This window comes from Mauremys reevesii, linkage group 24, assembly GCF_016161935.1.
Source record: "Mauremys reevesii isolate NIE-2019 linkage group 24, ASM1616193v1, whole genome shotgun sequence".
NCBI lineage: Eukaryota > Metazoa > Chordata > Testudines > Geoemydidae > Mauremys > Mauremys reevesii.
In genome coordinates, this window is record NC_052646.1 from 9,743,709 (window position 1) to 9,755,934 (window position 12,226).

Consider the following 12,226-nt stretch of genomic DNA (forward strand, 5'->3'; position numbering starts at 1 on the left):
ATTGCGGACAAGAGATGGCTTTGCAGCACGGCTGTGGAGTCTGGCACATACAACAGAAGAGGGCACTCACCACTCCTCCTTTATCGCCCTCCATGAACTGCACAATCTGGCAGGATGACTTCTCCCACAGGAAGATGTGTCCACAGTCACTGCCACTCACCACGAACTCGCTCTTCGGGCCGTAGAAATTAACACCCTTCACTGAAAGCAGAGAGATTTCAAGCAGAGAGCTCAAGGACAGCTCCGAAGTCCACGCAGCTCTCCTTGTGAGATTTGTTTACTTTATGCCTGGCTGACAAGAAGTTTCCAAGGTTACCAGCATGGATCTGTTCATCCCCCCCCCCCCCACACACACACACAATGGCTCACGCTGTACAAGCCCAAGAGCTGATTTTAACATGTGAGTTTGGTGCTTGTGAAATAAGGGACTAAGAATGAGGCAGTAACAGGCACTGATTGTATTTCCCCCACAGCTCTACCGATGCCCCCCAGTTCAAAACCGCACTATCCACCGAACCTCTTCAGAGTGGAGACTGCAGAGTTAGCGATCATGAAAGATCTCAGTTTAAAAGCCTCAGAGGTTAAGCGTCCCCTGCCACTTAAGAAGCCGAGGGGTTTGTGCATGCTCATTAGTGAACACTATCAGGGAGGAAGGAGACAGAGGTGCCTATTCTCACCTGTGGCATTATTGCGATGCCCCTTGTATCTCTTGACATACTCTGCCCCGTCGCTGTGAGAAGAGTTGAAGAGATAGATGTCTTCGTCATTGTAGCTGGCCAAGAGGTCTGCCACAGAACAAGAGACGCGCACACAGGATCATTAGCATCTGCCTGCGGATTCTAACATGCTAGACAGTCTCTGCCCTGAGACAAAGGCTAGGATGGGCAAGCGATACAGCAGCTTATGCCAGCCCACCTCCCAGGAGCCCCCCAAAGCAGACTCCACTACAGCCCAAGAGCCAGGGCTGATCTCAGAGCCTTGTAAAGAAGGTAGGCCGGTGTCCTTCCCATTTTACATTCAGGGATGAGGCAGAGTTAAGTGACTCATCCTGGAGCACAGAGAATCTGACTCAGCTGCACACAGAACCTAGATCCCGTAAATCCCAGGCCCTTGCTGCAGTCACTAGCATACAGTGCGCCGCGCCCACCCACCCCCCCCCCATAGCAGATGTCTGTGGCTGTGCAGTCCTAGCTTTGGGGTATGTTTCTCCCCTCCCAACACACACCCGAGAAGTCCAAACAGGAAGGCTTCAACTCAAGGACATGATATCCTCACTGCTCAGCACCTTAATGAGCAGGAGCAGGACCCCACAGGAGCAGAGGGAGGTGGCGGCAGGACTGGCCCTAAAGACATACTGCTTTACATACCTGATCCATCGTGGCTGTACACGAGACAGGTGATGTTAGCTTTGGACTCGCTGTTTACCTAAAAGCAAGAGGAAAGGACCAGACAGCTCTAGTCAGACTTCTTTTGCTCAGAGGCTCCCAAATGCTAATTCGGCGATGCAGTTACACTGACTACTCCATTACGGTGGTGCCTGACAGCGACTGGCTGTGTTCTACAACAGACTTCACAACGGGGCCTGTTTCTCTCCAGACCAAGGCAGCCCATCTCTGTAACCTTTCACACAGTGTTAGAACATTCGAAGGGTGAAACACGCCATGCAGTTGGGTTTTGCTCCATAATTTTTAGATGGGAGGTCTCTGAAATGGGGCTCTGGGTGTAATTTTTTCTTGGCAACCCTACTTTTTCCCCACCAGACTCTACAGTACAGTGGAACTTGAGTAGATCTGGAACAACGCTTCATAGATTTAAGTGTCAGCCTTAGGGACCCTTTTCTGCTGCTCTTCACATAACTGAATGGTTATGTGCTGTGCACGCAAACCTGACTGGTTGGGGCTGGGAACATGCAAGCGTGATTGATAAGGGCTGGGCACACAATACCTTCTCCATTGGAGCTATGTTTTTCTGTCAATTTTCTCTTGCGGAGATGGGCTCATGCACAGCTAGTAGAGAACATTTTAGCCACCAGCAGCTGCACTTCTACCCATTACAGATGTGCAGCCCCCTCCAAACCCAACCCCCAATCATTAAAAACCTAGGAAACCAGCATGAACAAGCTGCTTTGCTGTAAAGCAATTAGGGCTGCTACACGCCCACTCACCCCAAACCTGGCAAACCCACAAGGACAAGGAAATGAAGAGTTCACCACCTAACAGTACATACCCTCTACTGACCCACCCATAAGCACGCACCTTCCCAGGCCACGCCTGCAGCGTATAGGGTGTACAGGATACTGCAGGCCATGGTTGAGGAATAACCCTCTAACCCTCACCCCCGTAAGCTGGGGGGAAGGAATTCCAATACACCATGAAAGCAGCTTCCTACCAGGTGGTGAGGGCAGAACTTCTTAAGCACGCCATTGTTTTCATTTTCATCTATTTTCCGCTGATCATAAATCCTAGATGAAGACAGAAAGCCGGTAAGATTAATGCCAAATTCAAACACACGAAAAGCTCTTGCACGAATTAAGTGCTTTTCTGCAAATGAGTTTTCAAGTGCCCTACAGCTTCTAACTATGCAGATTAGATGTATCTAAGTCACTTCACTCTCGATTAAATGCACCATCTCCGAGATGGAATGTGGCAGCTGTTTAAGACTGCAGTCAACTGAAACTCTAGAGGGAACGTAGATAAAATGCAAGTATCAGAACTGGGATTTGGCCATGACACAGGCTGACACAATAGCTCTTGTGAGTAGAGCCATGTGATCTTTAACAACAATGAGAGGCTGGAACCTTAGATCTGAGTCTCATCCGACAGAAAGCAACACCTGCAGCTTACTGTCTCCTTACATCACGCTGGAGCAGTTACATTTGTACCTACTACACCCCAGAGAGTTTTAGCTAAACAGCGGATAGGGGACAGAACGTAGGGAGAAGATAGGCAAGGGAGAAAACAGGTTTTCAGCTGAGATTTGATGCGACTCAGGGACACCATGTGGCAAGAGACAAGATTGTATCTCCTGCCAGCTGGAACAAAGGGAAAAGGCTTTTACCCCAAAAAGGGGAACAGAGGTGGCTAGTGCTAGCTGAGCAGGGGAAGGGAATTCACCAGGAAAAACCCCTGGGTTGTGGAGTAAGTCTGGGGCAAGCGGGACTGGGGAGCCTGTGGAGGACAGGACGAGGCTGCACATAATTGTGGAACAAGATTTACAAAACAAAACCACTAATAAATTAAACACCACAAAATCACCAGGGCCAGCTGGTATCACAAGAGTTCTGAAGGAACTCCTATGAAAATACAGAACTACTAACTGTGGTTTGTAACCTGTCATTTACATCAGCCGCTGTACCAGATGACTGGAGGATATCTAATGTGATGCCGATTTTTTTAAAAAGCTCCAGATTGGCAAGTCTAACTTCAGTACCAGGCAAACTGATTGAAACTATATGAAGAACAGAATCAGCCGCCACACACGAACACGATTTGTTGGGGGAACAACACAGCTTTTGTAAAAGGAAATCATGCCTTGCCAATCTGTTAGAATTCTTTGAGGGGTCAAAAAACTTGAGTAAGGGTGATCCAGTAGATACAGTGTCCTTGGACTTTCAGAAAGCCTTTGACAAGGTCCCTCACCAAAGGCTCTTAAGCAAAGTAAGTTGTCATGGGATGAGAGGGAAGGTCCTCTCACGAATCAATAACTAGGTAAAAAGATACGAAACAAAAGGGTAGGAAGAAATGGTCAGTTTTCACAGCGGAGAGAGGTAAATAGTAGGGTTCCCCAAGGATCTGTACTGGACCAGTGCAGTTCAAGACATCCATAAATGATCTAAAAAAAGGGGCAGAGGTGGCAAAGTTTGCAGTCGATATAAAATTACTCAAGATAAGTCCAAAGCAGACTGAGGCATTACAAAGGGATCTCCCAAAACTGGAAGACTGGACAACAAAATGGCAAATTAAAATCAACTTTGTAGATGAAAGCAATGCACATTAGAAAACAATCCCAGCTCTGCATACAGAAAGATGGGCTCTAAATCAGCTGTTACCATGCAAGATCTTGGAGTCATTGCAGATCGTTCTCTGAAAACATCTGCTCAATGTGCAGCAGCGGACAAAAAAGTAGGAAAGGGATAGAGAAGACAGAAAATATGCCACTACATAAATCCATGGTACGCCCACACCTTGAGTACTCTGTGCAGTTCTAGCTGCCCCATCTCAAAAAAAATACATTAGAATAGGAAAAAGTACAGAGAAGGGCAACAAAAACTATGATTATGGAACAGCTTCCATACAAGGAGAGATTGAAAAGACTGGGACTATACAGCTAAGAAAAGAGACAGCTGAGGGGGGAATACGATATAGAGGTCTATACAATCATGAATGGTGTGGAGAAAATAAGGAAATGTTATTTACTCCTTCACATAACACATGAACCAGAGATCACCCAATGAAACTGACAGAAGATTTAAAACAAAAAGGAAGTAGTTCTTCACACAATGCACAGTCAACCTGTGGAACTTGTTGCCATAGGATCAGGTGAAGGCCAAAAGTAGAACTTGGTTCAAAAAAGAATCCGGTAAGTTACTGGGGACAGGTCCATCAATGGCTATTAGCCAAGATGGTCAGGGATTCAGTCCCATGCTCTGAGTGTCCCTAAACCTTTGACACCTAGAAGCTGGGACTGAACACTGGCATATGGATCACTCGATAAAATGTCCTGTTCTGCTGACTTCCTTTGAAACATCTGGCACCGGCCGCTGTCATAAGATGAGATTCTGGGCCAGACGGACCATTGGTCTGACCCAGTGTAGCTGTTCTGATGCTCTTAGGGTGAGGCTGCATGTAAACTGGCAGCTTCAAATGTGACACCGAAGTTGCACACTAAAGTGAATTCGAGTTCTGAGCTGAGACGGGTTGATTTGTGCTCTCTTGCAGTGAAAGCTCTTGGAGAGATTTAGATGAAGGGAGTAACAGTCACAGAGGCAGGAACTCGTGTTTTAAATACAGCAGATTCAAAGTACTTGAGTGTAAGAACATTGGAACTGCCAGACCTAATCACAGTGATCCTCCTAGTCCAGCATCTTGTCGGCCAGTGACTAGAAAAAGATGCTTCCAAGGAAGGCACCAGCAGACTAATAATAGAAGAACCAGCCCGTAATGGCAGCTTGCTTTCAACCCATCAGGAGAGGTTGGTTTATGCTCTAAAGCAGGTGGGTTTATAACCCTAAACAATGTAACTGTAGATGTCGTCATCCATATAGAGTCTAATCCCTTTCTGACTCCTACTGAGCCTCCCTGGTCCCAGTGATGCCCTGTGGAAGAAGCAATGTCCATGAAGTACCACAGAGTGTGTTAGAAGACTATGGAAGGGATGTAGTTACAGGAGTCTTCAGAGCTGCTCTGCTTTCTCCAGGGCACTGATCACACCCATAAGACAAATGCTCTAGCCCAATACGGAGCAGTGACTCTGCTTCTCTCGTATCTTCTGGAGTCAGACTTACCTGACAAACTGATCCCTGCCACCCACAGCAAACTGGTGCGTATTAGAGGGATTCACATAAATGGTGTAGAGACCCACTTTCTTTTCTTTCTCCTTTGTCACAACCAGTTTCCTTTAAAGAGGCGGAAAATAAGATTCATGTGTTAATGCAAAACAATGTCCAGATGGGAACTGCAGGCGTGTCTCTAAGCTCTCTCAGCAGACAGATTCTTACTCACTTTAAGAGTAAAAAAAAAAAACTAACCACCTCATTTCTGGTTCTAAATTGAAGAAAGCACATGACTATGATTTTATGCTGCAGTTCCTAGTCAATACACAGTGGAGTGAAGTCATTTTCTGGCTTTTTCCTTTGAAACAGAATTTAGTAGAGGGGATCTGAAGTGTTTTTTCTACTTGTACCAGAGGCTGATGTATCTGTACAATTGGTCATAACCTACTACATGCTAAAGGGCACCAGACTTTATTTAACAGCAGAAACACTTGTGCTAAGGTTATTCTAGCCCAGTGGCTCTCAAACGTTTGTACTGGTGACCCCTTTCACATAGCAAGCCTAAAGCGGGGTTTGGGGTGGAGGCTGACAGCTCACGACCCCCCACGTCATAACTTTGCGACCCCCTGAGGGGTCCCAACCCCCAGTTTGAGAACCCCCGTTCTAGCCAGAAGGATAAGACTCAAACTTTATTACAAAGCTACACAAGTACAGGCCCGATATTCAGGTTTGGTAGACGCTAGTATTAATGGAAATGTTTTCATGATATTTAAGAGATGACAATTCAAAATCTTCCCCTGGAGTGTTAAATCCAAACAGCAGAATAGAAGCTATTTCAGGAAAACTAAAAACAAAAAGTGAAACTGACCATGCAGCTCCATTTTAGTATTATTTCAGTCACAATAGGCAGAAGGTTTAAGATCTTTGTTTTAAATAATGTCCCTTTAATCTTTACCTTGGTTATGAAGATTGCCTACAATTTTAAAACCATCTAGAGGTGTGATGTTAAAAAACAACAACTAAGAACAGTCTAAGACAGACAAGCTCAGATGCTGTTGACTTTGAAACTCTTCATTTTAAATCGGATCATCTTCAAAGAGCTTCCAGTGCATCAGAAAAGGACTATGTTACTAAACTAGAAGCCTTCTTTAAAAGCAACCTGCGTACTTTGGAAATTTGTCAAAATTGACAGTTCAACATGTGATACGAGGTTAAAACCTTAAACAACCTGCTAGTTCAATTAAGATTTTTCAATTAACTACAACACAGAGCGTGGCAAAGGAGGCTCATGCTAAAAGCTTCAAGTGCAACACTGATTAATTACTGCACTTCAGACCCTTCGCTAAACAGACTAGATAACCAAGTATCTCGCACCTGTAGAAGCCTCTTTCACACTCAATCACATTGGTATGTCTTGAGGAAAACATCCATCCACTTGTTTGCATGCACATGCAATTCAGCCCTGAACTGAGCCTTGACAGCAGCCACAGTACAGGTGCAAAAGACACTGCAGTGTGAGCATGAACTTCTGCAGCTATTAGGAGAGAGGGAGGGATCCCCTTCAGGGGGGAAGGGAGGTCAATCCCAGTGGCCTAGTGCATGAGGGTGACAAAATGCAGACAGAGTGCCGAATTCATGTCAGGTGGGCCACCAAACATCTGCCAGATAGATCAGGAAGCAACAGAGAGGACTCAGACCAGTCATGTAAAAGCGCTGTATCCCAGCCATCAAACACACACCTTGAGCCCTCCAGTCCAAAGGGGGCCCACTGATTTAGTCATTAAAAGATTCCCTACAGCAGAGTAAACAGTTTGCTTAGCCAACTTTATTGCTGTCAAGTAAGCCTGTCTCTAGGTCAGACTGATAAAATCCTTGCACAGCAGACAGCTAAGCAAAGCACACAGGCCAATTTAAAATGATCAACTACACATTTCACCAAGACAACGTTCTGGCGTACAGCAGAACATCTGAGGCCTCGGGAACCATTAGGAGCTTCGAAACCTCATTGATTCATTCACCAGGATCTCATAGCAATCAAACAGCAAGCGTCAAGGAAAGATACTTACGAAGCAGGGCGGTCTTGTCTCAGGTCAATGGTGAAGACCACAGCATCTTCGCCAGCTGATAAGAAAGTGCATGGAGAATCCGGCTCTAGGGCCAGCTGGAAGATAAATGCTTTGGGATTGGCTCCCTTTTAACCAACAAGTGGGACAATACTCCTTCCCCTGTATACCACCCTCCCTTCCACCTCAGATCAGAAAGCACCTCAATGACTAAGCCTCACAAAACCTGGGACAGGCTGATGTATGATTTTTAATCTGTCAGTGGGACTGGGACAGGTGCATCTGCCTTGAGACTGAAGAGGGAAAATGGGCTCTGAGGCTGCATCCCCTGCTTCACGGAAAGCAGAATTAGCCACTTAGACCCACTTTGCAGTGTGTTCTGGGACAGAGCCGGCTGAGGGGGGATTTGGTCAGGTTGTTAGGGCAGTTAAATCAAATTTTTCTATCTGTATGGAAAGACAGGCGGAAGGAGGTCAGTTTGCATTTCCTGCTGCAGTTAGACATGCTGGGTAGGTTTATTCTTAGCACATCACTTCAATGTGACTGTGATCATACAATGCAAACCCTTCACTGCCTGCCCCTCCTGTATTAAGAGGAGGCCAGGGGTTATTTATCTATTTCAGAAGTGCCCAGATTGCTGTTGTGCTTGGTTCTGCAAAGACACAGGCACGGTCGCTGTCCTCAGCAGTTCACAACCCGAGATTAGGTCTCAGTCACTCGCTTGCTCCTCTGCGACCAGTTGCGCAAATGTAATCAGCACTTTACATCTGATGAAAATGCTTCTTAAAGAGCCACGGAAGTCCGTCCTATGTCAACAGGGGGCTGGAGCACATGACTTATGAGAAGCTGAGGAACTGGGATTGTTTAGTCTGCAGAAGAGAAGAATGAGGGGGGGATTTGATAGCTACTTTCAACTACCTGAAAGGGGGTTCCAGAGAGGATGGAGCTTGGCTGTTCTCAGTGGTACCAGATGACAGAACAAGGAGCAATGGTCTCAAGTTGCAGTGGAGGTGGTTTAGGCTGGATATTAGGAAACACTATTTCACTAAGAGGGTGGTGAAGCACTGGAATAGGTTCCCTAGGGAGGTGGTGGAATCTCCTTCCTTAGAGTTTTTTAAGGCCAGGCTTCACAAAGCCCTGGCTGGGATGATTTAGTTGGGGATTGGTCCTGCTTTGAGCAGGGGGTTAGACTAGATACCTCCTGGGGTCCCTTCCTACCCTGATATTCTAGGACTCTAACATTTCTACACCTTGCCCAATGGAAGGACACAGTGGTAGATGTACAGGTGCCTGGTGGCTGTGCTATAGACCAAGCAGATTTCAGCCCATCCTGTCTTCAGATGGCCCCATTAGTCAATATCCTGCATGTGACTGAGCTGCCCCAACTTGGACTGAGACAGAGCATGCTGGGATATGCAGTTTTCATGGGCCATGGGCCATGCATTAGAACTCCAAATGCTGCCTTTGGCCTGCACTTTGACAGTCCCCTCCCCCACCCCGATAAACACACTCCTGCTACAGTGACCATAAAAACAAGTGGTGTAGCGACAAGCCTCATGAAATCCAGGAGAGAATTGTTACTGGGCAGCATCTGGCAGAGGAGGAGGCCAATGAAAAGGCACAACTCTTTAATTAGGATTGCTAAGTACTTCAGAAGGACTCCACAGGGGATTGGATGCTTGGCAGTGAAATCACAGATTAAATTCAATGTAGGTAAACGCATGGCAACGCAAACCGAAAGGCTCCAGGACAACGTGTACTTCCTGCATTTGTTCTGACCTCAAAGCTAGGAGTCCTAGCCAGCTCCAGGGACTCATCTGCTTCGCACGCAGGAGCCATCAAGAGAGAAAGATGCTAGGAGCTGCCTTGAGGAGGGGCCAGAGTAGGTGAAAAGGGATGAACTGTGACCCTCTGCCATGGTGTGCTGCACAGAGAGCCCAGGAGGAAATCCTCAGCGCCAGGCATTTTCAGAGGAAAGCCCTGGACAATGAGGTAGTCCAAATCTTACCATCTTCGAAGTGCAACGTGAGACCCATCTCCTTGGGCAGGCGTTCCCTTAGCAGTGACTGGAGAAGGGACAGGCCAGTTTTTTCAGAGACATGCAACTGAGTTAAAGGAACACATCAGCTTCAGAGGAAATCTACATACCGAGGGAGGAGAAGGCACAGGCCTTTCAAATCATGCTTTAAAGTAGACGGAGGTTTATATACACTGAAAATAAGGGACGGAGCAGGGTACCGGCCGGTTCCATAGTCACACAGGTATAAGCGATTCCTTTTGACACCTAATGTACGGGAAGCCTGGCTGCTATGGGCCCTATCCGTCCCTACGCCCTGGCACCAGACAGAAACAGCAGCCAGTCTGCTCACCTTATGTGAGGCTCCCTTGTGCTGTGCCACGCGCTTGGTGTTTCTGCAGCACTGGGTGGCAGAGAGTTCGGCTACCCGGACCTGGCCATCCCGAGCGCACATGGCTAGAGTCGAGTCGCCGCTGTTGGGGAGGAACTTAGCCTGGAGGAGAGCAAAAGGAGATGGTGCGTTCCACTGGGGCTGGGAACAGCCGCCCTCCCACAGTGCTTGGGGCTGGAATCCCACCCACCCGCCACCCCAAACAGCAGCAGGATCTGTGGACTGAGCATACAGGCAAAAAAAACCCAGCAAGTCCCAAGCTGTAGCGCCACCTCTGACAGCAGGTCATTCATGCTCTATGCCTCGGTTTCTCCATGTGTGAGATAAGGGGACTGCAGAGGCTGGCTGGGAGTCTGTACAGTACTTCGAACAGGGTTTGAACAGTTCTATCCTAGCCAGAGCGACGCCCTGGCTGAGAAGCCCAGCATCACCTCCATCTCAAGCAGGGACGGAGAGGTGGAGATGCCCACAGGTTTGCTCCTGGACTTGGCCTTTCCTATTAGCCGCTGGTGAGCAGGCGAGATAAAACACGAAGTCCGTTCCCCACAGCAACCTCTGGCTACTAGAAAGCCGGAGTTCTCTGCTCTCCCTGCCACTCCAGCGCCTCCTGCGAGCATGGCGGCTGCTCTCCCAAGACCCTTCTCCACATACAGCTCCTGCCTCCGTCGCTTCCCCTAAGGAGCAGTGGACCTGACTGCCAGAGTATCTGCTGCTGCTCAGAACCCCCTGGGCACCAACTCGGAGCAGACCCCGTCGAGGTGCTATTGGCAGACTTGGTTTGCCTTTGGGAGGCTCTTCGCAGCCGTGCCAGCTGGAGACGCTATGAAAGCTCAGCTGGGCCAGCACTGGCTCTCCCACTTGCCATGACAAGTGAGGTTCAATAGGACCCTGGAGTCCTGGCACTGAGACACCTGCTCTCCCAGCACACAAACACGTTCAGTTACTTTCACCCGTTTACAAACGTAACAGAATAACTCAGCTCTTGGCATCCTTCTGAGCGGAGTGGGTGATGCCCCTACCAGCCCCTTCAGCCACCCCCTTCTCCGGACACACTCAGCCCCACCTCCTCTCACCTGGAAGACGTTGCTCTTGTGGCCACTCTCAAACTCCAGCACCGGCTGTCTCCTGACCCAGTCCCAAACCACCACCTTAAGGTCGTCGCTGCCACTGGCCAGCCACGTGCCACGCTGGTTAAAGTGCAAGGTATTGACACAGCCACCGTGCCCCTCGAGGCCGTGCTGGAGGTGGAAACGTTGCACAAAGACCCTGGCCCCGCAGGCCTCGTAGACAAAGCGTGAGCTGGAGCCCAGCTCCCTCTCCCGGAGGGCACGCAGAGCCTGCCAGCGGGGCCGAGGAAGAGCAGTCGTCTCCGAGGACACCCAGTCCTCCAGCGCCCGCTCATCATCCGAGGAGTCTTGATCGTGGTTGGCACGTTTGCGCTGGGCACGTCGCCGGGACCGCTGCTCCTCCTCCTCCTCTTCTTCCTCCTCCTCGTCTGAGTGGGACCGGTCATGGGCCTGGTTCTCCTCATTGATCGAGTAGTGGCCCGTGTCATCCATGCTGTCCGAGTCCTTTTCCTCTCCCGAGCTCTCCGTGTCTGTGTCCCGGCTCTCTGTGCTGGTGCGGTTGGGCCCTACGTCATCCCCAGTGAGGCTCAGGCTGAGGTCAGAGGCCTCTACTTCTATGCCTGAGGAGGTCTCTCGTCCCTCCTCTGCTCCAGACATTTCTTCAGGGCTGCTGGATAAGCTCCCTGCACAGGAGAGACCACAGGATTGATTCTGGGGTAAATAACTTCACATCTCTACAGCACCAAAGGAGTTTCATGTACCCAAAAGCACCATTGAAATGCAGCCACTTCCAGGGTGGAGGCCAGCACAACAGAAGGGGGAGAAAATTCCAGCCAAATCCCTACTCTTACAAAGGGCCATGGGATCGCCAGCGCATACACAGAGTGACCAAGACGTGGGGTTACGGTCTGGTCCGCAGTCCCAGAACCATTTACGCTGCATGGAACTCCGAAAGCTCCATCTTTCAGGGAGCTAGATGAAGCTATGGTTCTAGTCTGGGAAATCTCTATTTCACACCTGATGTTTAGATCACTGGGACATCCCCTCTGGGCAACAGGAGCTCAGGAACAAGCCTCTGGCCAATTGTTTCACTCCCACGTGTTACATTTTTAATTGCAGCTTCATTCAGGGATTACAATGTGCCTCCCATTATTTTCTTCCCTTCCCCAATCAAGTCTTGTAACACCCCCACCCCCT

At 48.7% G+C, this 12,226-nt stretch overlaps 1 protein-coding gene across 3 annotated transcripts in view; it reads right to left on the minus strand.

Annotated features, from left to right (window-relative positions):
• DCAF8 (DDB1 and CUL4 associated factor 8) overlaps nucleotides 1-12,226 on the minus strand; it is a 46,173-nt gene that overhangs the window by 12,880 nt on the left and 21,067 nt on the right. For all 3 annotated transcript variants that reach the window (XM_039512301.1, XM_039512300.1, XM_039512303.1), the window contains exons 4-11: nucleotides 11,036-11,712; nucleotides 9,924-10,064; nucleotides 7,558-7,652; nucleotides 5,504-5,614; nucleotides 2,389-2,461; nucleotides 1,368-1,425; nucleotides 678-785; nucleotides 71-201 (exon numbers count right to left, since the gene is read on the minus strand). In XM_039512301.1, the coding sequence (XP_039368235.1) occupies nucleotides 71-201; nucleotides 678-785; nucleotides 1,368-1,425; nucleotides 2,389-2,461; nucleotides 5,504-5,614; nucleotides 7,558-7,652; nucleotides 9,924-10,064; nucleotides 11,036-11,712 (1,394 nt within the window). The remainder of the gene's footprint in view (nucleotides 1-70; nucleotides 202-677; nucleotides 786-1,367; nucleotides 1,426-2,388; nucleotides 2,462-5,503; nucleotides 5,615-7,557; nucleotides 7,653-9,923; nucleotides 10,065-11,035; nucleotides 11,713-12,226) is intronic.